A 24,221-nucleotide genomic window follows, 5' to 3' on the forward strand; every position below is an offset into this window, starting at 1 on the left:
AGAGACCAACCCCGGGAAGAGAAAGTGGCTTTCAGCACGGGCTGACGCTCCCTCCTTTTCTGCTCCTTCCCAGCGGGATGGGATGTCCAAGCCCTTCCTCCCATAATCCCGTGCTGTCCACCCGCTGCTGCTGCGCCTTCGGACCAGACTCAGGCTCTCCACAGCCCAGACAGCACCCCCAGAGGCAGCGGCAGGAAGGGAGCGCTGGGCTCTGAGAGACGAAGCTGCGTCCCAAGTGGACCCCTCTCAAAAGCTAACCAAGCTCCGGAGCCTAGTACGGAGGGAGCCCGAGAGGCTGCCAAGGGCCCCCGGCGCCCTCCCCCCACCGCTGTGAGACCAGGGTCCGGCTCTGGAGCAGCAGCAGGGGCCGCCCAGTCCAGGAGCCCCTCCAAGGGCTGGACCTCCGACTCGAACCACGAACAAGGGGCGAAGAGGGCGAGCCCAGCGCTGTCGGTGGCAGGGGGAGATGATGAGCCGCACAAGGGGCACAAAGAGGGTTTGGGGCGCCCCGTACGGTGGCGGGACAGGAAGGCCCCCCCCCTCACCTCGGTGAGGACGTTGTGTCCACATTAGCCTCCCCACAAGCCGCTCACGAGCCGGGGCGGTCCCCCCTCCAGTAGGCTCTTCCCAGGGAGTCCCCCTAAAGTGCGGGAGGGGCGTGCTCCAATGCGGTGGGGGCGGGGCTATGCAAATAAGCACGATGGGCATGAATCCCTGGGTTCTAGCCCAGCACAGCCAGGGCCAGGCAGCCGCCCCTCTTGACTGCGCCAAGAATTCGTTGCTCTTTTTTTTTATCCAGGGCCCAGGGCCCCCACCCCAGAGGGATGGCTGCCTTAGCTGGGGGGGGGGATAGTCCACACCTGCAGTTCCTTCTGGAAAATCGCGGTCCAACAGGAAGCCAGGTGCGGGGCAGCCTTTCCCCCTGGGAGGGCCAAGAGTCTCCAGAGCCTTCCAATGGCCACTGGCTGCTCCCCAGCCCTCCAGAGGAGCTGGAGCCCCTTGGCATTCCGGGGAGTCTCTACGAGCCAGGCAGAGAGCGCCAACGGTTACTTCCGGGAGATGATTTACAGATGAGGAAACTGAGGCAGTGAAATGATTTGCCCAGGGAGCAGCAGCCGCCATCACAAGGTGAGGGCCAGGCCGTCCCTTTCACCCCCGCTGTCAGTGCTGCCAGGGCCCAGCCGCCTCCTCCTCCTGATGCCAGGCCGGCAGCCTCCCGAGCGGGCTTAGGGTGCTCCTCCGCCCAGCCAGCCAGCCGCCAGCCCTAGGAGGGATGCCCTGCCCTGCGGTGGGCTCTGAAGGCAGCTCCTCTGCCCCGCCCCCCCCCCCCAGCTTCCGAAACAGGGAGGCGGGGACGCGTCACCGGAGCTGCCGGCAGGCAGGTTTAATAGGGGCGGCCTGGGAAGGGGCCACAGAAGCAGGAGCTCCGGGTCACGGCCACTGGACCCTGCGGGCATCAGGGAGCCACAGGCGCTCAGGGCTCCAAGCCCTGTAAGCCGATGCAGGCCGAGCTCTGGTAGGAGATCTCTAGGCCGTGCTTGGCCCGGGCCACCGCAGCCAGCTCAGTCTTGGCCGCCTCGCTCAGCCCAGACCGGAACAACCTGCAGATCAAGGCTCCAGAGTGGTCTGGGGACGGGAGGGGGAGGGGGGGGGGAGGGGAGGGGAGGGGAGGGTCCCGCCCCGCCCCGCCCCGCCCCGCCCCGCCCCACACCCACCTGAGGCTCCGCAGCCGACAGCCAGGCTGCTTCAGGCCCCAGCAGAGCCACCTCGCGCCCTCCTCGCCGGGGGAGCTGTCACTGAGGTCCAAAAGCCTCAGGCCGGGGCAGTCACTGAGCACCCGGGCCAGGGCCTCGAAGTCCCGCCCCGTGAGCCCGCACATCTGGACCCTGCGGGGCGGAGAGGGCAGGGCGGCATCAGCAAGGAGAGCCCCTCCCTCCCTTTGGCCAAAGCGGGGTGGGCCAGACCCCGAGGCTCCTCCAAGACGGCGCCACCCCCACCCCCGGGTCTCTCCCCCTGGCACACACAGCACCCCCCACCCAGGAGGCTCCAGCGGGCTCCCTACTGCCGCCAGGCCCAAATAGCGAACGCTGTGCTCGGCATTCAAGGCTGCGCTGCCCTCTGCGGCCCACTTTACAGAGGAGGAAACTGAGGTTCAGAGCGGGCTGGGGCGCTCACCGAGCAGCGGGCACTTACTTGAGCTCGCGCAGCGCACAGCCGGGCCGCCGCAGGCCCTCGCACAGCTCCCGGACGCCCGCATCTCCCAAGGCGTTGCCGCTGAGGCAGAGGAACTGCAGGCTGCTGGGGGCGCCCAGCACGGAGGAGATGCAGGGGCCGCAGGCCGGGCCGAGGCGGCAGTTCGCCAGTCTGCGGGAGAGCGCGGGGAGTGCTGGGGGCTGGGGGAGGGGCTGCCGCCCCGCTCCCCGCCGCCCGCGGCCTCCACTTACTCGAGCTTCCTCAGTCTACACCGCGGGGCCCCGAGGCCTCGGCACAGCAGCCCGAGCCCGGCGTCGCCCAGGGCGTTGTTCCGCAGCCGCAGATCCAGCAGGCGCGAGCCCGAGCTCAGCACCGCGGCCAGCTCCGGGCAGCTCCGGCCCGTCAGGCTGCAGTTTCTCAACCTGGCGAGGAGTCCGAGAGCTGCCAGGCGCCGCCCGCCGCCCTGCTGCCCCCCCGCGACACCCCCCGCGTGCGGAGGCCACAGGCAGTGTGGGGCGGTGGTTAGCGCTTCTGGAGACCAACCTGAGCGTGCGCAGCGGGCAGCCGGCCTGGCGCAGCCCCGCGCACAGCAGCCCCACGCCGCGGTCTCCCAGCACGTTGAAACTCAGGTCCAGCCACTGCAGGCTCCGGCTGCCGGCCAGCACAGAGCCGAGACCCTCGCAGGCCTCCTCCGTGAGGTGGCACTTCTTCAGACTGGGGGGGGGGGGCCCTGAGCAGCAGCAGGAGCCGCCGTAGCGCCAGGGCCCTCCCCCAGCGCGACGCCCGCAGCACTAGGCTGCCCCGCCCCCCCCGCGGGAGGTCAGAGCGCCCGCAAGCGGGGCGGAGCTCGTGCCTGAGCCCCGCCCCCACCCCATCGGCCCCCAATGCGCCTCCGAGGGGCGGGGCCAAACCAGCCCCGCCCCGCCCCGGGGGAGGTCAGAGCGCCCGCAAGCGGGGCGGAGCTCGTGCTTGAGCCCGCCCCCACCCCTCCGAGGGGGCGGCGCTAGGCCAGCCCCGCCCCGCGGCCGGGCGCTCGCCACTCACCAGAGACTCCGGAGGCCGCAGCCCCGCTGCTGCAGCGCCCGGCACAGCGAGGCCGCTCCCGGGTCCTCCAGCGGATTGTAGCTCAGATCCAGCCGCGTCAGGCTCCGGCCCCCGCCGAGCGCGAGCGCACAGGAGAGGCTCGCGGCGAACTCGGACGTGAGCCAGCAGTTGAGCAACCTGCGAGAAGGCGGCCCGTCGCGCGCGGCCCGTCGCGGCTCCCGGCCCCTCCCCGGCCGCCCGGCACGTACGTGAGCGAGTGCAGCGGCCAGCCGGGCTGCTCCAGGGCGCGGCAGAGCCAGCGCATGCCCGCGTCGCCCAGGGCGTCCTCCCCCAGCCCCAGCTCGGACAGGCTCCGGCGGACCCAGAGCCCCGAGGAGATCTCCCGGCACACGTCGTCCAGCGAGCACGTCCCGGCGCCCGGGAGGCCCAGGCCCGCCGCTCCGCAGCCCAGGCCGTCGAGCTCGAGCGCGCCGGGGCTCGGGCCGCCGCGCAGGCAGAAGGCCACCACCAGGCCGTCCATCCGCGTGCGGACCCTCACCCTGACCTCCCGGAAGCTCGCCATGGCGCTCCGCACGAACTCGGGCTCCTGCGCCTCGAACAGGCAGTACAGCAGCCCCAGCGTCCGCGCCCTCCCGGGCCGCCGCGCCGCCTGCGCCCGGACCCAGCGGAGCAGGGCGCGCCGGCTGCCGCGGGCCACGGGGCCCCCCAGCAGGCGCTCCAGGGCGCCGGCGCGCTCGGGGCTCGAGAGGCCGAAGAGGAAGCGCACGGCCAGGGGCGGCGGCGCCTCGGAGCCCCGGAGCAGGCGGCCCAGCGGGGCGCGGCCCAGCGGCCAGGGCGGCCGCCGCTCCAGCAGCAGCGCCAGGGCGGCGAAGAACTCCTGGAACGTGGCGTGGAAGAAGCTGTAGGTCGCCTCGCGCTCCGCCTCGCGCTGCAGCTGCTCCACGTGGAGGAAGGCGGACACGGTGGCCGCGTCCAGCCCGTGGCGCCTCAGCTCGGGCTCCCGGAACCACAGGCGGCCCTGGCGCAGGCCGGCCGCGGCCAGGGCGCACAGGCCCCGCAGGCCGGCCGCCGGGCTCCGGGCCGGCCCGGGCCGCAGGAGGCTGCCCACGAAGGCGGTGTAGACGGCCGTGGCGGTGCGCGCCGTGGGGGCGGGCGCCTCGCCGCTGTCCAGCTGCTGCCGCAGCCCCGTGCACAGGACCCAGCACACCAGGGGCACGAAGCACATGGTGAAGAGGACCTCGTTGGCCTGCACGGCGGCCCAGGCGCGGCCGGCCTGGCCGGGCTCCGGGAAGTACTTGTGGAAATAGGCCTCCCTCTGGGCCACCCCGAAGCCCAGGACCTCGGCCACGCGCGGCTGCTCCAGCAGGGCCTGCAGCGGCTCCAGCGCCAGCGGCCGGGTGGTCACCAGCAGGGAGGCCTCGGGCAGCAGCCTCTTGGCCAGCAGCTCCCTCAGGTGCTCGCAGGCCGGCCGCCCCGCCCCCGCGGCCCGCCCCCCGGGCCCCCCGCGGCCCCCCAGCAGCTCGTCGAAGCCGTCCAGGACGAAGAGGAGGCGCGCCGGCCGAGCCAGCAGGGTGGCCACGGGGGCGGGCCCCGAGCCGGGCGCGGTGCCCTCCAGCCAGTCGGCCAGCAGCTCGGCCACGCTCCGGGGCGCCGCCCCGTCCAGCGCGCCGCAGCGCACGTAGAGGGCGTAGTGGAAGCGGCCGGGGTAGAGCGCGCCCGACGCCCAGTCCAGCAGCACCTTCCGGGCCAGCGTGGTCTTGCCGATGCCCGCCACCCCCAGCAGCACCACGGTGGTCGGGGCGCCGCCCCCCTCCCCCGCGTCGGCGTCGAAGAGCTCGGCCAGCTCGAGGGGGCGGCCGCGCTCCTCCCGGAGGCGCCCGTGCAGCCCCCCGGAGGCCCGCAGCTCCTGCTCCCGGCGCCCGGCCCCGGCGTGGCCGCTCCGCAGCAGCAGCGGGGTGTAGCGCCGGCTCAGGGGGACCCACTCCCCCAGGCGGGCGTTCCTCTCCTCCAGGGCCTGGAAGCGCCTCCTCACGCGCTCACGGTACTTCTCGCGGTGACCTGGGGTGGGGGAGGGAGTCAGGCCGCCCAAACGAACTCCAAATGGGGCAGCTCCGTGGGTCCTGGGTTCAAATCTAGCCCGGGCACACCGAGCCAGCCAAGCCATTGTCATTCGTTGGGAGCGGGGCTTGCCCATAGGAGCGGCTACATTTCTCGGCCCAGAAAACCCGGGGTCTGGAGTCAGGAAGAGCTGAGTTCAAATCCAGCCTCAGACACTCTGCCTCACTTTCCTGCTCTATCCGTGGGGACTTGAGGGGCTCCTGGGTGGGCAGATGGAAACCTGACCTCTCCTGCATGTCCGCCTGTACCACGTGGCAGCGGCTGCCTTTTGGGGGGCGGGACGGGGAGGCTCTCGGCCAGGTTCTGGGAGAAGGCCTGCCTTGGTCCTCCTGCTGGCTGCTAACCTGTGGCCCTGACCTCTCTGTCTCCCTCTTGAGCTCCAGAGTCCCCAAAGGCTACCCCGTGGGAGCCTCGAACTCAGAACTTTGGGTACAGAATCTTCCCTAAGTCCCCAGGAGTGCTGAGGGGCTCCCCGGCCCAGTGGCCCCAAGGCCCCCTCCCTCCAGCCCAAAGCCCAGGTCCCCAGGCACCAGCAGTGGTTTCCTATCGGCCTAATGCTGGTCTTGGCATTCAAGGCCCTCCCTCCCCTTCCAGACTTTTCCCTCTTCCATCCAGTGACCCGGCCTGGAGACGTCTCCCTCCTCTGCAGGGAATAGGCTCCCCTCCGCCTGGGGACCACAGCCTTGTCTCCTCTGGATCCCACCTCTGGGGAGGGGCCCAGGGCTGCCAGCTCCACTCTCCTCCCCCTCCCGCAGCCTCACAGGCCTGGAGCCCACCTGCCTCAGTTTCCCCTCCTGTTCTGGGTCACCAGATGGGCAGCCGTGGGCCGGGTGGAGACCCCATCCGGGCCCAAGTCGTCTCCCCACCCTACCCCATCCGTACCGACCTGGCTCTCCCTCGGGCCCAGAGGCCTCCTCCCTGGGTGCTGCGCAGTCTGGCCCGCCGGCCTCAGCGGCATCTGCGACAGACAGAGGCCGCCGGCCTGTCTGGACACGGCCTGCCCCCCCAGCACCCCCCAGGACACAGGCAAGCAGAGTGAAGAGACTTGCCCAGGGTCGAACTCGGTGCTTTAGCCCCTGGGCCACCGAAGTGCTCGCAGAGGCAACTAGTTCTCTGAAGGGTGCGGCCTTGGGTGGCCCCCCTTCACCCTCCCCGAAATGCTGGGGTCCCGCTCCACAGCCTTCTAGGAGTCAGGGAGGGGACGGTGAGTCTGAGCGCGCGAGCACAGACCCTCCCATCTGGGTCGTCCCTGCCGCGGCTCCTCCTTTCACACCGGGGCGGAGCTCCTCCGTCTCTGGCTCCTCCCAGCAGACTCCGCCCCGCCCCTCCTTCTCTGGCCCCTCCCTCCGGCCCCGCCCAGCGGACTCCGCGGGTCTTTGGGGAAGTGACCCACGTGCCCCGCCCCTCCCCCGGGCTCCCCCCCCTCGGGCCCCTCCCCCAGGCCCCGCCCAGCGGACTCCGTGGGTCTTTGGGGAAGTGACCCACGTGCCCCGCCCCTCCCCCGGGCTCCCCCCGTTCTCCGCGCGCCTTACCGGGGGGTGGGGGCTCCTTCGCGGCCCTCTCCCGCAGCTGCCTCAGGCCCAGGGTGTCCAGGGCGCTCAGGGCCGCCCGCCAGGCGCCCGCGGCTCCGAGGTGGCTGACCAAGAGCGCGGCCAGGTCCGGCCGGTCGGCCGGCTCCATCCGGCCCCAGGGCAGCCAGCCCGGGGGCCCCGCCTCGCGCACGGTCAGCTTGAACTTCTTGAGTTCGTGCTCGGTGAGCTCGTCCAGGTACCGGGCCAGCCTGCACGTGCCGCCTTCGGCCATGGCAGCCCTCGGCGGTGACTGCTCCAAGGCCACTGTGCCGGCTCGGGCCTGGCTCCGGCCTCCCTCAGCGGTCCGACGCCCCTCCCGGCACTCCCGGTCCGGATCGCTGGGGGGGGAGGGGCGGAAATGAGGGCGTCGCAGCCGCCAACCATAGGCTGAACCAGGTGGGAAGGGGCGCCGGGCTCCGCCTGTCCGAGGCCAGGCCCTGAGGGGGGTCCCCGGGCAGCAGCAAGTGGCCCTCCCCTGGCCAGTCCCGCAGCAAAGGAGGGAGAGCCACGTGACCCGGGCTGGGGGAGGCCCCGCCTCCTCACTGACCCCCTGTCGTAGCCATTCTCGGGGCCTCTTGAGGGCGTGGACGGGGGAGCAGGAGACAACGGCCGCCCCCCACTGCTTCCGGCTCTCCCCTCTTCCGCGGCCGCAAGAGGTCTTCCCCCCCCCCCCCTCCGGTCTCCCTGCTTCCCACAGTGCTGCCTGGGGCTCCTCCACCTATGACCGAAAAATTGGTCTCCGGACGCGACGCCTTTGCACTGGCCGTGCTCCCTGCTTGGGACGGCCCTTCTCCCTCCTTCCCATCTGCAGTGTCTCCTCCCCTGCGAAGATCTCCGAGCACCGGCCTGGATGAGCTTGGCACGGGGGGTGGGTCATCGCCACCCTTCTCAGCCTCGAGCCCACAGGGTCTGGGCCCGGCCCCCCCTTCTCCCTTCTTCCTCCGAGGCGTCTCTCCGGGGCCTCCACTTCCCCTTCTGGGCCCCTCCCGGGGCGCTTCTCCTCGCTGCGGGTCCCAGTCAGCACCGCCGAGCCTGGACCGAGGGAAGTTCACGGAGGACTCCGGGAGCCCGAGCTCCGCCCCGCGAGCGCCAAGCTGCCCTCGGGCACCGCGGGGCCTCCCTCCCTCCGTCATCGCCCCCGAGCGGCAGGCGGGGCAGCCCTGGGGGCTCCAGGGGAGGGGAAAGAGCCTCCCGGCCCCGCCCCGGGAGGAGAGACAGGACTGTCCGCCGTCCGCAGCAGCCCCGGACCCCGCTGGGTCTCGGGAGTGCAGAAGACCCGAATGCAAACGTGACCACAACGCTGACCAGCTGTGCGAGCCTCCTGCTGCCTCGGTTTCCTGCTCCGGAGTCAGCAGGGAGCACACACCCGCGGGAAGGGCTCCACGGAGGACTTTCCCGATCATGTGGAGTAAATGCTAGTTATCATTGCCGTCCCCACTGCATGCTCTGCAGACATCTGAGACCCGCCTCCCCCCCTCCCATCCTCTCAGTCCCTCACAGCCCCGCCCGGCCTCACCCAAGATCCTCCCCCTCCCCCCAGGTCCGATGTGGTGCCGCCTCTTCAGCATCTCTGGTCAATTTCATCTGAGCCACAGCTGTTTATTTCACCTTTGGCGCCATCGAGTTTATTTCACCCTTCTGACCTCCTGACCTCCGGTCACTTTCCCCTCTGAGACACCAATGCTCCCCTTTCCCTGACCTTCGCTCCACACCTGGGCTACTCTGGGAGCTTCTTGGGCTGGGGGGCCACTCAGAGCTCTCCCCATTCCAGACCATCCTCCCTTTGATATGAAAAGGCCAGTCCTCACCCTGCCATGCCTCCAACATGATGCTTCACTGCTGGTGCCCTTGCCTAAGTCGTGGCCTGCACCTGCGGTGCTCTCCCTCCTCAGCTAGGCCTCGGGCTCTCCTCAGGAGCTGGTTCAGACTTCCCTTCCTGGAGGTGGCCTCGCCCTGCCCATCTGCTCCTAAGTGCTGAGGACCCTCTGGGGTCTCCCCTCAGGATTCTCCAATGCCAGCGGCATTGCTCTCATCTCACATTACTAATGCCATCTTGAGGAGATGGATTATGGGCTGACCAAATACTCCCCCCCCCCCCCAGCCTGTGACCTGAGGGGGGAGGAAGGGCCCAAATCCTGCCCCCCCCCCCACGGGCACTCAGGCTGTCAGCTCCCATTCTGTGCAGTGGAGATCCTTCAGGGGGCTCCTCGCAGAGCCCTGACTCCAGCCAGTGTCCCTCAGCTCCCAGGATACAGGCAGTGGCCGGAGGGGACCCTCCAGAGCCTGTAAGATCCTGGCCTCTCCCGGCCCCCACGATGGCCTGGCCTTTCATTTGGGACTGGCGTATGCCTCACCTGGCCTCACCTCGGTGCTCGGGGGACTTGGGACTGTGCCCCGGCCTTGGTCCCTGGCTGAGAGGGAGGCTTATTCTGCCCTGGGAGGGGTGCCCGAGCCCAGTTCTGACTGACTCTATCTCGCTTCTACCGCACTGGAGCGGGGGCTGCTGGAGGCAGGCTCCCGGCACAGGCTGGCGTTCCCTGACGGACCACCCTGCTTCGCCAGGGCACTTGGTGGGGGGGGGGTCACCCCAAGAATAAGCCCCCAGCTATTGTCCAGGGGCCTTCTGGGGGCACTGGGCTACACTCATTGCTCCCTGCCCATTCAGCAGCCAGGATGAGCTGCAGGGTAGCACCCCAAGAGGCTGCCCAGGGGAGGCTATACGAGGAGGTTTCTGGGAGTCTGACTGAGAACAAAGGGGGCCAGGCGTGCAGGGCGACAGGATGGGCCCTGGCTTCTTTGGCCGGGAAGATGTGGGGATGCTGGGACAGCCCAGAAGCAGCCCTGGCCCAGGGGCGCTGGAGGCTGGACAGGGCCGTGACTCGGGGCAAGATCTCGGGAGAAGCAAGGAGAGGCGAGAGCTGGGGCCCGGAGCCCAGCACCCAGCAGCCAGCAGATGCCTCTGGTGTGCCAGGAGGGGCGACAGGAAGAACAGGAGAGAGCGAACGGGGACTTGGACCGTGCAAGCAACTGGAGGCTCAATTAGGGGCTTGCCGGGGGGAGCTGTGCAGGCCCCCAGGAGGTGAGCAGGTGGTGCCAGGAGCCCTCAGGGACTCGGGGAGGGAAGGGGCAGCCTGAGACAGGGCTGGCAGGAGCCCACACAGGGAGGGATCTGCGCCAGCCAGGGCCAGAGGTGGGGGAGCGTCAGGGAAGGGCTCTGAGGCGTCCCCTGGAATCCAGAGGCCCTTCCTGCACCCACGGGGCAGCTGACAACCGGAGAGCCCCAAGGCCGGGCACACCAAGCGGTCAGGACGGGTGACGCAGGCCCTCGTGGGGAAGAGACATGGTCCGAGGGGTTACGGGGCTCCCGAGGCAGGAAGCTGGGGACGTCAGAGATCTCCGAGCAAGCCAGGACACAGGCTCGGGGCCGCATAGCAGCCTGGGAAGTCGTGGGGGATGCCGGCACAGGTTCTGGAGGCCCGGAGCCCAGGAAAGGCCAGCAAGATTCCCAGCCTGTCCTGGACTCCACGGAGGCCTTTCCTGGCCCAGCCGCCCCTGCAACTGCTCATTCTCCCCCACAGAATCGGGGCTCCCCGAGGGCAGGATGGCCTCACATCTGGGCCTCCCGGAAATACTCGACAGAGGGCCCCTGCTGAACCCGGAATCCCAGCGGCGCCGGAGGACAGGGATGGGGGCTGAGCCAAGGGAAGCGAGGGGGAGAGAGGGACGGCCCCTCCCCTTCCAGAGGGCTCCCAGCCCCCCAATAACCTTCTGAGGGCCCAGGCACTGGGCAGGAGAGGCTGGCGGCATCACAGAACTTCTCAGCCGTCTCTCCCGAGCCTCAAAATGGGGGCCGCCCCCACAGGGCACATTTAGGGCTCCTGCCAGCAGCAGTCCGAGCATTTCAGTTCTGTTTGAGCTCTGCCCAGAAGCCTTTGTTCTCGGGGGCCCCGAGTTCCAGTCTGGGCAAGTCCCATTGCCTGAGCCCGATTCCTAGTGGTGGTGGGAATGGAGAAGGCAGCCCCTTGGGGTAAGGAAGCCTAGCAGTCGTTGCCGGTTGTGCCGAAGGCTTTCGGGCTGTGAGGGGGTCCCTGGGAGAGCCTCAGGCCTTATTGTAAACCCTCCCCTCACCTCTTGGGGTCAACACTAAGGGCCGGCACCAAGGCCGAAGAGCAGTAAGGGCTGGGCCACAGGCTGAAGTGACTGGCCCAGGGTCACCCAGCTTCGAACCCAGGGCCTGCCTGGCTCTCCACCCACCCTAACCAGGGGTCCTGCCTCCCTTCTCTTATTCGCTGCAAGCTGGCGGCACAGCTGCGCGAGGGCGAGGCCGGCGGGGCTCCTTCTCCGGATCCCCGGCAGCGCTACGCACGGGGCGCTGCATGGGGAAGACGCTTCTTGCCTGGTCGGTCTTCCGGATCCCCCAAATGCCAAAGGAAGCCAGCGGGATCGAAGCGGCCCTAAAGGTCCACCTCGGAAGCCCGGCCACGTCCGGAGGGCCTCGCCACGGAGGCCCTTTCTCCCCCAAGGAAGGGTGCAGAGCACCCGCCACCGTGTAAGCTCCAGGCCGAGAGCTGGGTTGGCTTTGGGGCTCGTGCCCCGAATCGCACCCTGCGCTTCCTGCAGACGCAGCTTTATTGGCCCGGCCTCAGCCCTCGGCCTCGGCGCTTGCCCTGCGGCCCGTGTGTCGCTTCTGGTGCTCGTTGAGGTTGGAGCGATGGCTGAAGGGCTTGCCGCACAAGGCGCACGCGTAGGGCCTCTCGCCGGTGTGGATGCGCTGGTGGCTGATGAGCTCCGAGTTGCGGACGAAGGCCTTGCCGCAGTCGCCGCACACGTAGGGCTTCTCCCCCGAGTGCAGTCTCTGGTGCTGCCGCAGCTCGGAGCTCCCGCGGAAGGTCTTCCCGCAGTCGCCGCACGCGTAGGGCCTCTCTCCGGTGTGGATGCGCTGGTGGTGGACGAGGCCGGAGCTGCCCTTGAACGTCTTCCCGCACTGGCCGCACGCGTAGGGCTTCTCTCCCGTGTGGATGCGCTGGTGGCTGAGGAGGTTGGACCGCTGGCTGAAGGCCTTCCCGCACTGGGCACACGCGTGGGGCTTCTCTCCGGTGTGGACGCGCTGGTGCTCCGTCAGGTTGGAGATGAGGATGAAGGCCTTGCCGCACTCGGCACACTCGAAGGGCCTCTCCCCGGTGTGGATGCGCTGGTGCTGGATGAGCTGCGAGCTCTCCCGGAAGGTCTTCCCGCACTCGCGGCACGGGTACGGCTTCTCGCCGCTGTGGATGCGCTGGTGCTGCCGGAGGCCCGAGCTGCGCATGAAGGCCTTGCCGCACTGGCCACACGCGTGGGGCTTCTCCCCCGTGTGGATCTTCAGGTGCTCGATGAGGTTGGAGCTCTGGCTGAAGGCCTTGCCGCACTGGCCGCACGCGTGGGGTCTCTCCCCCGTGTGGATCCTCTGGTGCTCGATGAAGTTGGAGTTCCAGTTGAAGGCCTTGCCGCACTCCTGGCACTGGTAGGGCTTCTCGCCGGTGTGGATGCGCTGGTGCTGGATGAGAGTCGTGCTCCTGCCGAAGGCCTTGCCGCACTCCCGGCACTGGTAGGGCTTCTCGCCGCTGTGGATTTTCTGATGGTGGATGAGCTGGGAATGGGCCCGGAAGGCCTTGCCGCACTCGGGACACACGTAGGGCTTCTCCCCGGTGTGGATCCGCTGGTGCTGGATGAGGTTGGAGCTCCAGGCGAAGGCTTTTCCGCACTCTCGACAGCGATAGGGCTTCTCTCCGGTGTGAACTCTCTGGTGCTGAAGGAGGTAGGAGCTCTGGCTGAACGCCTTCCCGCACTCGGGGCACGTGCAGGGCTTGTCCCCCACGTGGCCCCTCTGGTGCCTGGTGAGCTCACACGCGTGGGGCACGGACACCCCCACGCCTCCCTCCAGAGAAGGGGCCTTGGGGAGTCTCTCCGGCCCTCCCTGACAATCCCAGGCTCCCGCGTGCTCCGGGCTGGGGGCAGCTTCCGATCTCCCCTCCGGTGGCTCTCCTTCCTCAGACCTTTGCTGCCAGGGAGCCCATTTCTGGTCCTTGTCGGTGTGCTCACAGTCTGAAAGCAGAAGCAGAAGCCATCAGCATCCCCCGACTGGCTGAACCCACTTCTGCCACAGGGCAGGGAAGGGACACCCAGGCCAGGAAGCCCATCCCCAAAGAAGGAGGCTAGACCAAGGGCTGAGGACATCCAAAGGGGAGCCAGTGCTCTTGGAGGAAGGGACAGAGTAAGGGCATGGGGGGGGGGGCATTCCCCAGCTCTGCCTCCCTCACCCACCTGTGCTCCTAGCCCCCGGGCCTTCCCCTCCTTCCAGACCGGCAAGCACCTCGGAACTGGGACCTGGAAAGAAGGGTTCAAAGGAAGAGAACGTGAGGCCCGGCCTTTCTCCCGTTAGCTGAGGGACCGCATTCGAGGCTTGGGGAGCAAAGGACCAGGGCAGGGAGGCCGAGCCAAAGGCAGCAGAATGGGGGCAGCTCCCAAGGGCTGAGCTGGCGAGCCTAAGCTGGCCCAGAGGTGGGGGGCCGTAAAGCTGCCCTCCAGGCCCCAGCTCTCTCCTGGGTCTGGGGGCCCATCACTGCGCCCCCCTCCCTCGAGGGGTCCCCGACGCTGCCAGAAGCACAGGCAGACTGTGGTAGAAGCATGCACGCAAAGGACAGAAGCTGGAGATGGGTCATCGGTCGGTCAAATGAAGATTCCATTTGGAATGTGACCGGGAAACAGTTTGGAGCCAAGCCGACTGCTTGCCCGGACTTGAGGTCTTTGGGGCTTCTGGCTGATTGGAAGGCAGAAGAAGAAGGACGAGAGTCCACATATCTCTCTGGCTGGCTCTGTTTCATACCAGTGACCGAACTGCCATTTCTCTCAGCATCCTCCAAGCATACGGATATCCCACCCCTCTTAGCTCATCCTCCACCCTCATCCTGTCTTCCCCAGTAAACCCCACGTTGGACAAAGGATCAAGAACATTTCATTGAAACCTCCCAGCTCACACTGAGTGCTGAAGAAGGGGGGAGGGGAGGCTGAAAGGCTTCTGAAGAGGGTGGCACAAAACCCGATCCATCAAATATACCCCCAAACATCATCTATTACAAGGCCTGGCCACCACGATGGGCAGCCGGCCGGGAGAAGCTCCCCGAGGGGGAAACCCTGCCCAGCCCAGCCAGGGCCTCCTCCCCAAGCCCAGCAGCCTCTCTCAGAGTGGGGAAGAGGCCCAGAGTCCCCCCCAGATGCTTCCCTAACACGGCTTCTGTCCGCTGCCTCAGTGTCCCCGGCTGTAAAACGGGGCAGGCCGGCGGGGCACGGAGCGCCTACCTGAGGGGCCCCCGCGGAGGTGGCCTGCTGGCCTGGCCCACAAGTCATCGTGGACCCCGGTGTTGGGCGGCTGGGGATCCTCTTCCGGGGACAGCTAGGGACAGAGAGGAGCGCACAGCTGTAGGTGGGGCCAGAGACCCCTCCCCCTCCCGCAGCCCCGCCCGTGCAGCCCCGCCCCCGCCGCACCTGGGCGCCCCCTCCCCGCGGCGGCCCCTCCAGCAGGCGCACCGCCTCTTCCCCGCTGCCGGGCCGCCGCGCTCGCACCCGCGCCCTCAGGCCGGCGGGCAGGACGCGCAGGAACTGCTCGAGCACCAGCAGCTCCAGCATCTGCTCCTTGCTCAGGCTCTGCGGCCGCAGCCAGCCGCGGCACAGCTCGCGCAGCCGCCGCAGCGCCTCGCCCGGACCGCCCGCCTCCCGGTAGCGGAACGTGCGGAAACGCCGCCGGGCCACCTCGGCTGGGCCCCAGGCCCGGGCCGCCGTCGCCCCCTCCTCCTCCTCCGCCACGGCCTCGGCCAAGGAGCCGGCCGCCATGCTGCTGCTAGCGGGGGGCGGGGCCAGGACTCTACCAGCCTCGAGGGGCGTGGCCTAGCGGGGAGGGGCGGAGTGAGGGGGCGCCGACCGCCCCGCTCCCCCACTGTCACTTTTTCTGCCCGGGCCTCTCGGGTTCTAGTCCTGGAGCCTCCCTTCGGCGCAGGAGGCCCACAGATGGGGACGTAGAGGCCAATGTCCTGGGAGGAGGAGCCCGGGGGCCCCCTTAGTGCCCCCTAATGTGGCTCTGCCCCTCCCTTGGGGCCGGCTCCCTTCTCCAGGGCCCCTCTCCCTGGCTGAGCCCAGGGCAGGGTGGTGTGGAGCCCGCAGGAAGTCACCGGAGGTGAGACCCCGCGGGAGGGGTTGCAGGTCTCCAGGCTGCCCCATCCTCCAGATCTAATATGGCGCCAAGGCTGGCTTCCCTCTGCACGTGATGGGCAGGGGTCCTTCCTGCCTCCCTCGGGCCCCCAGGATCAACGAGAGCCCCTCCCCACACCCCCATCCAGGGAGGCTGGCCTCCTCCCTCCCTCCTTCCGGGGCTCCCCAGCTCCAGTCGGGACAGGGAGGGCAGCTGTGGCCCCTGGAGCCTCCCCAAGAGGGGCAGAGAAGGCCCAGAGACGAGAAGTGGGCAGGCCTGGGCATTCCGGGAGCCTTTGGTAAGGCACAACAGGCCAGAGAGGCCCCTCCCTCCCGCTGCCATCCTCAGAGCTCTGCAGCTGCAGGCTTCCAGGACTCTGGGAAGTGGGCCGAGCACTGGAGCATTTCTAAGGAGTCTCACGGCAGTCGCCCATGCTGCAGGCATTCTCCCTATTTTACAGATGAGGGAACTGAGGCTCAGTCACTGAGCCTCTGTGGGAGGCCTCCCCCATCATCCAGTTGGGTCCCTGGGTGGGGGGAGGGTGAATGGAGCCTTGAAGAGCGAGGGGCTCCCCAAGGCAGAGGGTGGGCAGGCAAGCAGCCGGTAGAACCTCAAGGTCTACCTTGGAAGCATAGACGGCCTTCACCCAAGTCCCTGGGCCCCAGCTGGGGCCATGCCAACACAGAGGCAGTGCTGCGGCAGTTAGGAGGAGGGGCTGGCACAGACAGCCTTCCGGGGGACAGGAGGGCGTCTAAACAGGCTGGGGCCTTCCAGGAGCCTTGTTGAAAAGGCTCCCATTTGCCATCAAATCCCTGGCGCACCAGCACAAGGTAGGACAGGGACCCATGTGCTGAGGAAGAGCTGGGGGTCTCAGTGGGCTGTCAGATGAGGCCACCTGAAACCTCAAGCAGCCTGGCCCCTGCCTCAGCCCAGAGGTCCCGCCTGTCCCTCTCCACAGCCTGCAGGCTGCACCCCAGCCACTGCCTCCTGGAAGCCAGTGAGAGGTCTTCACTCCAGGAATGGCACAACCCAGTGGCCAAGCACTCAAGGAGCCGGGAGGGAGGCAAAGCTGCAGGCCTTCCCCTTCCGAGGTCCCTGGCCAACCTACCCCAGCCGGAGAGAGGGAAGTGCCGACTCCAGGGCTGCCTCCCTCTGCCTGGCAGGCTCCAGGACAAGGCCTCTGAGCCCCTCATCTCTTCAGAACAGGCCCGAGGTTGGGCAGCCTCCCGGAATTCGGGTGACAAACTATCAGAAACCCACTCTTTAGCCAAGGCTGAGTTAGGCCTCCACACCGGCACGGAGCCCTGGGAGAGCCCCCTGCGCTGGGCTGGCAGCTTGGAGGAAAGAGGATTCAGGGGCCTCTAGACCATTGGGGGGATCCGGGCAGGGAAAGCAGATGGGCATCGCCACGGCGACAAGGAAATGGCAGCCTTCAACTCTACCCACAGGATACAGTCAAGGTGGGAAGGAATCCCAGGCAGAGGGAAGGGGCCGCTTCCAGGGGATGCCAACAGCGAGGTCGGGGGCTTCCTCTGATACAGTGGGGAGACCCCTTGGGCAAGAAGGGGGCTCGGTGTCTGCTTAGCCCCACCTAGCAGGGATTGTCCTTCCCCTCAGGGGGGGACAAGGACAAGCTTTGGGGTCCCCCACTTACAAGCCAGTCCTGAAACTTGGGGTTCCTCAGATCTTACCAGGCTACCAGATTCCATGCTGATGCCCCCTTCTGGGCAAAGGCTTGGCACCGCTGCCAGGCAAATGGACCAAAGGGTGAGGCTGCACAGTTTGACTGTTACTCAGGGTGGGCACAGGAATGGGCATCAGAGCCTCCTCCCCTGCAGACTCCTCTAGGGCAAGCCAGCCCCAAGGCTGCAGGGGAAACCCAGAAACACTGGACCCCGGCGCCAGGCCTGGTCAGAAAGCCGCAGGAGGAGCAGCCCCTCAGCTGAGGAAGCAGGACAGCCGCCCTTCCCCACCGGCCATCAGAAACCAAAATGGCGTCCGAGGGGGTAAAAGCCTCAGGGAACGTTTTATTGCAAGTCCCTTTTAAAGAGTACCCCGGGGGCAGCTGGGTGGCTCAGCCCGTTGAGAGCCAGGCCTAGAGATGGGAGGTCCTGGGTTCAAATCCGAACTCAGACACCTCCTAGCCAGAAAGGTGAGGGTTTAAAAATCCATAAAAAGTGCCCCACGATTTCAGCTTCAGGACAGTCAAGTTTAAGTCTCCAATGGGAAAGGAGCTCCCAGAATTCCAAACGCTTCTGAGGGGCCTTCACCCCCCCACCCCCCAGCTCGCCCCGTGGCCTGGCCCTTCTTCCTCTCCCTCTGCCGGGCCTTCAGCCCCTTCAGCTCTAGTCAGAAGTGCCCGGCTCTGGGCCTAGTCTGCAGGGGGCTTCCCTGTGCACGGCCCGCTTCCGGGGTACCGGGGAGCCATTCGGTGCTCTCGCTGAAGCTGGCTGGTTACAGGCGCTGCCCCGCCCGCTCCCGGGGCTTCCTTCGGGATTCCAGGACCCTGGCGGTGCCGGAGAAAAGCCCCCAGACTCGGGCTGGCAGCCAGCCTTCCTTCCGGGGCTTGCAGCCCCGCCGGCGCTCCGGCCACCTTAAGCCGGAGCCGGGGAAGCACAGGGGCCACGTTTACGTCCGCTCAGGCACACCCCGGCCGGCCTCGGGTTCTAGGTGGCTGCAGACGCGGCACATTCCGGGGCGGGTTCGGGCTCTGAGCATTGATGGCCCGACCAACCCGGAGCTCGCGCACCCCAGCCCCCCCCCCCCCTTCGGGGCCGAAGACCCCCGGGGAAGGCTCCCACTACCAGCAGGAAACAGTAACGCCCCCCCCACAGGGAGGGAGGGCACCTCCCGCCTCCAGGCCCCGCCCCCGGGCCCCCCTCCTCCACCTCAACTAGGGCACGCCCTGTCTCCCAAGGCCTGACCAAGGACCCAGGCGAGGGTCGGTCCAGGAAAACCCCGTCGGGGCGGGGGGGTTAAGGGGGGAGCCAGGGCCGGCTCAGCGGCGGGCGCGCGCCACAGCCCGTTAGCTCACGCTTGCGCAGTCTGTAGCTCCAGCCGTAACCCTGTCCCAGTCCACGGGTCAGAAGAGACGGCGGCTTGCTCAATGCGCATGCGCAGGGACGATAACCCGGAAGTAATCGTGGAGCACATATAGGCCCAGATCCCGGTGGCAGGTCTCTTTCCTGTTCCGGCCTCTGCCAGGCGCGTGGACCGAAGCGTGAGCCCCCGCGGCAGGCATCTAGAGGCTTCCCCTCCCAGTGCCCCGAAGGACGAGCGAGGACCGGACCCCGAGTGAGTGAGTGACTCCGTGGAGTCTCCGCGTTGTCTACGGCGCTCTCCCCCTCCCCTTCGTGAGCGCTCGCGGGGGAGACCGGCCGGGAGGCGGGGGGAGTCGAGTTTCCGCGGCTGTTGGGGGGAGGAGTTCGTCTCCACGCCGGGAGGGCTCCTGGAGCGGCTCTCTGTTCCCACGCTGGAACGGCGCCGCTCCTGACCCCCTCTTCCCCCCTCCCCCCGCCGCCCGCAGCATGACTGAGTGGGAGGCGGCGGCGCCGGCGGTGGCCGAGACCCCCGACATCAAGCTGTTCGGCAAGTGGAGCACGGATGACGTGCAGATCAACGACATCTCCCTGCAGGTGAGGGGGCGCCCGGCCGGGGGGGGGAGACCGGGGGGGGGGGGGAAGCTCGGGGGGGGGACGGCCTTCCGGTGACCCCCGCCCCCCCCCAGGACTACATCGCTGTCAAGGAGAAGTACGCCAAGTACCTGCCGCACAGCGCCGGCCGCTACGCCGCCAAGCGCTTCCGGAAGGCCCAGTGCCCCATCGTGGAGCGCCTCACCAACTCCATGATGATGCACGGCCGGAACAACGGCAAGAAGCTCATGACGGTGCGCATCGTCAAGCACGCCTTCGAGATCATCCACCTGCTCACCGGGGAGGTAGGATGGGGGGGCGCCGGGGGCGGGGCTCCAGCGGGGGGCGGGGCCGCGGCCAGCGCCAACAGCTGCCCCTCCCCCTCCCCAGAACCCCCTGCAGGTCCTGGTGAACGCCATCATCAACAGCGGCCCCCGCGAGGACTCCACCAGGATCGGGCGGGCGGGCACCGTGCGGCGCCAGGCCGTGGACGTGTCTCCCCTCCGGCGCGTCAACCAGGTAGGGGCGGGCCGTGCGGGGGCGGGGCGGGGCGGGAGGCCGGCCGGGGCGGGGCCTCACCGCGGCTCTCCCCCAGGCCATCTGGCTCCTGTGCACGGGCGCCCGGGAGGCGGCCTTCCGCAACATCAAGACCATCGCCGAGTGCCTGGCCGACGAGCTCATCAACGCCGCCAAAGGCTCCTCCAACTCGTACGCCATCAAGAAGAAGGACGAGCTGGAGCGCGTGGCCAAGTCGAACCGCTGAGCCGACCTCCGCCGCCGGCCCAATAAATGGCCCTGCCGGGCCCTCCCTCACCCGCCGTGTCTGTGTGCTTCCTCGCCGTGGGGGGGCGGGGCGGGGCGGGGAGGGCGGCGCGCCGGGCATTCCGCGGCGCCCCCGCCATCCGGCCCTGGGCAGTCCCCCCGGGTGCCCGGCTCAAGGGAGGGCCTGGGGGTGGGGCCCGGGCGGGGAGGCCGCCCGACCGGTCGGCCTGGAAGCGCGGGGAAGTCGAGCCGGGGAATGAGTGCACCCCACCCCGCCTCCGCCCCCTTGCCAGTTCTGGAGGCTCCGGAAAGCCGGGCCTGGGCAGACGCAGCCCGGGAAGGAGACGCGTCTGGCAGCTGTCCGGCGTCCGCGGCTCCCAGGACTGTCCCCCGCCTCCAAGTAGGTCTGCGGGCTGGGCCCCCCTTTTCCCCCGGGGTGGGCCGCCCCCCGCCCCCCCCCCCATCCAGCCTCCCCGGGCTTGTCCATCCTCTGAGCTGTGCCTCCTCCGGGCAGCCCTCTGGGCCGGGAGGGGGGAGGGAAGAGGCGGCGGCCGCCGGGACAGGGACCAGGCAGGGGCACGTCCCCTTCCCTTGTCTCCCCCTGTGCTGCCACCCGGTCCCCGCCCTGACGGACGGCGTGTCTTCCCGGCAGGGCCCCGATGCCGTGCCCTCTCGCCTGCCTCCGGTGGGCCCGGGGCCCGGCGCGCTCCTGGTCCATCCCTAGCTCCCCGGCCGCGCGCTCCCCGGCAGCCGAGAGCGAAGACGAGGACGGCGGAGGGGGGCGGGGCGCGACGGCGGAGGCGGAGTCTCCCATCCTGGCCCCGCCCTCCCCCACGGACTGCCTCATCTGCGTGTCGCCCTTCGACAGCACCTTCAAGCTGCCCAAGCGGCTGGCCTGCGGCCACGTGTTCTGCCTCGAGTGCCTGGCGCGGCTGTCGCTGGCCACGGTGGGGGGCGGCGAGGGCGTGGCCTGCCCCATGTGCCGCGCGCTGACCCGGCTGCCGCCCCGCCGCGGGCCGCCCGCGCTGCCCACGGAGGCGGGCCTGGTGCCCCGGGCCGCGCGGAGCCCCAGCCTGGGCCCGGACTCGGTCCGCTTCGACCGCCGCCGGGGCCTGCTGTACGTGCGGCCGGGGCCGGGGCCCGCCAAGGCCCGCCAGGGCGCCCCGCTGCCCGCCCCGCTGCGGCTGGGCCGGCCGCAGGCTCGGCCCCTGGGCTGGGACCGCTCCACCTGGGCCTTCCACGCGGCCGTGACGCTGGCCGTGCTGGTGACGGCGGGGCTCGTGGTCTCGGGCGTCTACATCTTCTTCCTGATCCCGCACTCCGCCGCCCCGGCCGCGCTCCTCCCCCGGCCGCCCCCGGCCAACTCCTCCGCGCCCCCCGAGGCGGAAGGGGCGGGCGGCAGCGGGGACGCGGACTTGGGGCTCTCTGAGCCGGCTGCCCCCGCCGCAGGCAGGGGAGGCGGGGCCTGGGCCCGCCTGGGGGGCGAAGGGGCGCGGCCTCCCCTCTTGGCGGAGCAGCAGCAGCGGCGCCTGGGGCCCCGAGTGTGAGCAGCAGCCAGGGAGGAAGCCCGGCCGCCCCGGGGTGCCTCCGGAAGCCAAGAAGACCTCTGTGAGTGGCCCTGGTCATCTCCCGCCTCCTCGGGATATCGGACGGGGGCTCCCTCGAGGCAGGCCTGCGGCGGACGCCTGGCACAGGCAGGCACTCCTTGAGCCGTGCCTTGGTTTCCCCCTCTGGACAGGCTAAGGGGCGCTGCAGACCTCTTCATTGGGATGCTGCTGTTAGATTTTGTAATAAATAATATTGGTTGGTTGATTGACTGACGGACGGACGCGGCTGTCGGTCTTTCCCGGGACTACACAGCGGGCGGGACGGGTGCCATGGCACCCGTCCCAGGCTGAGCTTCCCGCGGATCTGCTCCGTTCCCGGCCTGCTCGTCCGGTCGCCCAGAAGGGGCGCTGAGCGCAGGCGCGGGCTTCTGCCCCCGGGCCTCAGTTTACACCCCAGACTGGCCACCAGCACCCGGGATCCCAGGAAAGGAAGGGACGGCCGGGCCGAGCCAGGGAGGGGAAAATGAGGCAGGCAGCCCCGCCAGGGTTAGGGCCACGGAGGAGGCGGGGCCAACAGGGAGGGGGAGGGGCGTTCCACGTGGAGTACCGCCTGGAGAGCCCCCCTCGCCCCCCGCGGAGGGTTCCCGGCCGCTTGGCTGGGGGGGCTGCGGCGGGCAATGGCTAGGTTGGGGGATCCCGGAGCCAGGCGGGAGGGGCTCAGCGAAGCTCGGCCGGAGCCCGGCCCACTGCCCGGTTCTTCTCCGGGGAGCTTCGGCTCCGAGCCAGAGGCTTAAGCGGGGCGCCTGGGGGGGAGGGGGGCTGGAGCGACTCCCTTAGGCGGCGCCAGGCCGGCCCAGCTGTCCCGCCGCGCGAGCGTGGCGGCCGAGTAACGGCCTGCAGAAGGGGCTCCACCAGCGGGGCGCGGGGCGCGGGGAGGCCCCTGAAGCGCCACCGCGGACCGGATCCGGCCGAAGCCGGCCTTCCTCAGCCGCCGCCGGAGCATTAGGGAGAGAAGCAAAGCGGCCGGGCACGGCCTGTCCAGGGAGGGCCACGCCTGCAGGGACCCCATCCTTGGGAGGGCGGGGCCGGCCCGGCGAGCGGCTCCTCTGGCTCGGGCTGCCCCGCCCTCCCCCCTCCCGCTTTGACCCAGGCCCCGCGCCTCATTGGCTGGCCGCAGGAGGAGGGGGCGGGGCCTAGCCTGGAGCTCGGCGCTCACTAGAACTGGAAGCAGACGGGGCCTCCTGCCTGGAGCTCTTCGGGGGCCGCTTGGCGCACGCGTGGAGGCGGCTTCAGGGCCGGGCTGAGGGGACCTGCCGGCCAGGGTGGCTCCCCCAGAGGAAGCGCTTCCTTCTCAGGCAGGCCGGTCCCCGCGGGCAGGGGGAAGCGCTTCCTGCACCCGCACTCTAAGGGGGCTGCGAGGCTCCATCTCCCGCCGCTGCTGCCGCCTGCTTCCCTTCCCCGGGCGTGTGTAGCGCTTCCGCTGGGCTCCCCTCGGGACCTGCTGCCGGTCTGGAGCATCTCCGGCCTCGCTTCTTCCCTCCAGGCAAGTGGGGTGTTTCCCTTCGGGCCCGAGGGGGGAGCGGCCGGTTGTACTTCCGCCCTTTTCCCTCCCACCATACCGAAGAAGCCAGCGAGCCAGAGCTGGCCACAAGCTCGCAGCCTGAAGGTCCACACGGAGAAGCCTCCCCGTCCGGCCACTGATTGCCGAATGCTCCGGACCTGGGCTTGGCCACAACCTTCCTCGGGGTCTTTAAGAGGGTTTCCCCCTTGCTGGGTCTTCTCGGCTCTCCTGCACTGCAGAGCGGTTTATTGTCTCAGTGGTCTGTCAACGTGGAATCTAGGAACCCCAAACTTGGGGCCCAGTGAGACCTGATAAACCCCAAGTTTGTGGATTGGAGACCCCAAAGCTTGTCCTTGTTCCCTTTCCCCCAGGAATCTACCCTGAAGGAAATCCCAGGCTGGGAGCTTCAGACCCTCAGGGGAAGGACCATCCTAGCTGGGTGAGATAAGCAGATGCTAAGGACCCTCTTGGTCTCCCCTATTGGATCAGGCCCTTCCCAAGAAGATCCACGGCAGGGACTGTCCTTTACTATACATTGTAAGCAGCCCCTTCCCTTACATCCAGCCTCTGGCTAGGAGTCCTTTCCCAAGCTGGATTGTATCCGGACAATGTGGTTTGAACCCTCCCATTTCCTTATAGCTCCTCTTTCCCTGCCCCTGGATCCCCCAAATGGTCTAGAGGATCCCCAAATTCTTTTGTTCCTGGAGTCATCTAGCCTGGTGGCCCTCCCAGGGACAACAGCCCCAGAGCCCAGGGTTTGCACCCTGAAAAGTTGTGGCACGACTGAGGAAAGGGCCAAATTGGGCTTCTCCCTCTCCTGATTCAAGACTTGATTCAAGGTTTTTCTGACTACTTAATAGTTCTGTGTTATTTCCAAGCTAACAGGTCTGTCAGTGAGCCTGCACTTGTCCATGCACTGTTCAGGCTTGTTCCGCAGAGTGGCCCTGGAACAGTCATTGCCAGTTGAGGAAGGGCCACCCTTGTGGCTTTGTTGGAGCGATTCCTCTGTCTGCCCTTTCACTGTCCGTCCTCCAGCTCCGCCCTGTCTCTATTTCTAAATCCACTTGGAGCTTGTCTTGGTACCTGCTGTGAATGGGCAGGTCCTGCCCCCAGCCGAGCCGGCTTCCCTCCCCCACCTCTACCCAGGGCAGGGAGGAATCAGTCCCACCGGCCTGCCCGGTGGTGGGCAGGGGATGCAGTCAGGCTGGGGCCAGGCGCCCTGCTCCCCTCTAGTGATGTGAGCCGGGATCCCCCAAACCGAGCTCCTCTCCAAAGTGGACATTGGGGGGGACCTCAGAAATGTCAAAGGCGCCCTCTGGCGGCCATTCAAGGAACCCGAGAAAAGAGAAGACGACGAAGGGCCAAATGAGACGTCAGCGGGAAGTGTTGGAGGGTCGGGAGGGCTGGAAGTCGGGGGGCCCCTCCGGCAGGCCGGAACTCTAGAGCAGCCCTCGTGGTGGGGACAGACTTGGAAATGGAGGACACGGTGGACATTCCGGGAGGCGCGCTGATGGCAGCCCTGGGCAGCCCCAGGGACGCCTCCGCCTCCAGAGAGGGAGCTGTGGCCGCGGC

General features: G+C 68.7%; 4 protein-coding genes across 6 annotated transcripts; 2 read left to right on the top strand and 2 right to left on the bottom strand.

The window, feature by feature from the left end:
- Window positions 1-1,361: 1,361 nt before the first annotated feature.
- Window positions 1,362-8,415, bottom strand: LOC130458782 (NACHT, LRR and PYD domains-containing protein 3-like). 3 transcript variants are annotated; one of them, XM_056825439.1, is made up of 9 exons: window positions 6,888-8,415; window positions 6,242-6,313; window positions 3,486-5,295; window positions 3,238-3,414; window positions 2,737-2,907; window positions 2,445-2,615; window positions 2,194-2,364; window positions 1,716-1,886; window positions 1,362-1,601 (listed from the first exon to the last, which is right to left on the bottom strand). In XM_056825439.1, exons 1-9 carry the CDS (start codon window positions 7,156-7,158, stop codon window positions 1,475-1,477), a joined length of 3,141 nt encoding a protein of 1,046 aa, XP_056681417.1. In that variant the 5' UTR covers window positions 7,159-8,415; the 3' UTR covers window positions 1,362-1,474. The 3 variants fall into 3 exon arrangements, with proteins under 3 accessions (XP_056681417.1, XP_056681418.1, XP_056681416.1); XM_056825440.1 differs by having other exon boundaries at window positions 1,362-1,626; XM_056825438.1 differs by having other exon boundaries at window positions 1,362-1,886.
- An 85-nt stretch (window positions 8,416-8,500) lies between these two features.
- ZNF497 (zinc finger protein 497) lies at window positions 8,501-14,792 on the bottom strand. Its single transcript, XM_056825452.1, has 4 exons — window positions 14,448-14,792; window positions 14,262-14,355; window positions 13,227-13,289; window positions 8,501-13,007 (listed from the first exon to the last, which is right to left on the bottom strand). Exons 1-4 carry the CDS (start codon window positions 14,790-14,792, stop codon window positions 11,569-11,571), a joined length of 1,941 nt encoding a protein of 646 aa, XP_056681430.1. The 3' UTR covers window positions 8,501-11,568.
- Window positions 14,793-18,674: 3,882 nt separating this feature from the next.
- RPS5 (ribosomal protein S5) lies at window positions 18,675-19,592 on the top strand. Its single transcript, XM_056825499.1, has 4 exons — window positions 18,675-18,782; window positions 18,875-19,084; window positions 19,170-19,298; window positions 19,375-19,592. Exons 1-4 carry the CDS (start codon window positions 18,675-18,677, stop codon window positions 19,540-19,542), a joined length of 615 nt encoding a protein of 204 aa, XP_056681477.1. The 3' UTR covers window positions 19,543-19,592.
- A 38-nt stretch (window positions 19,593-19,630) lies between these two features.
- Window positions 19,631-21,764, top strand: RNF225 (ring finger protein 225). The gene is made up of 2 exons (XM_056825494.1): window positions 19,631-19,941; window positions 20,194-21,764. The coding sequence occupies exon 2, from the start codon at window positions 20,201-20,203 to the stop codon at window positions 21,086-21,088; it is 888 nt and encodes a 295-aa protein (XP_056681472.1). The 5' UTR covers window positions 19,631-19,941; window positions 20,194-20,200; the 3' UTR covers window positions 21,089-21,764.
- The last annotated feature ends 2,457 nt before the right edge of the window (window positions 21,765-24,221 follow it).

Source organism: Monodelphis domestica, chromosome 4 (assembly GCF_027887165.1).
Source record: "Monodelphis domestica isolate mMonDom1 chromosome 4, mMonDom1.pri, whole genome shotgun sequence".
NCBI lineage: Eukaryota > Metazoa > Chordata > Mammalia > Didelphimorphia > Didelphidae > Monodelphis > Monodelphis domestica.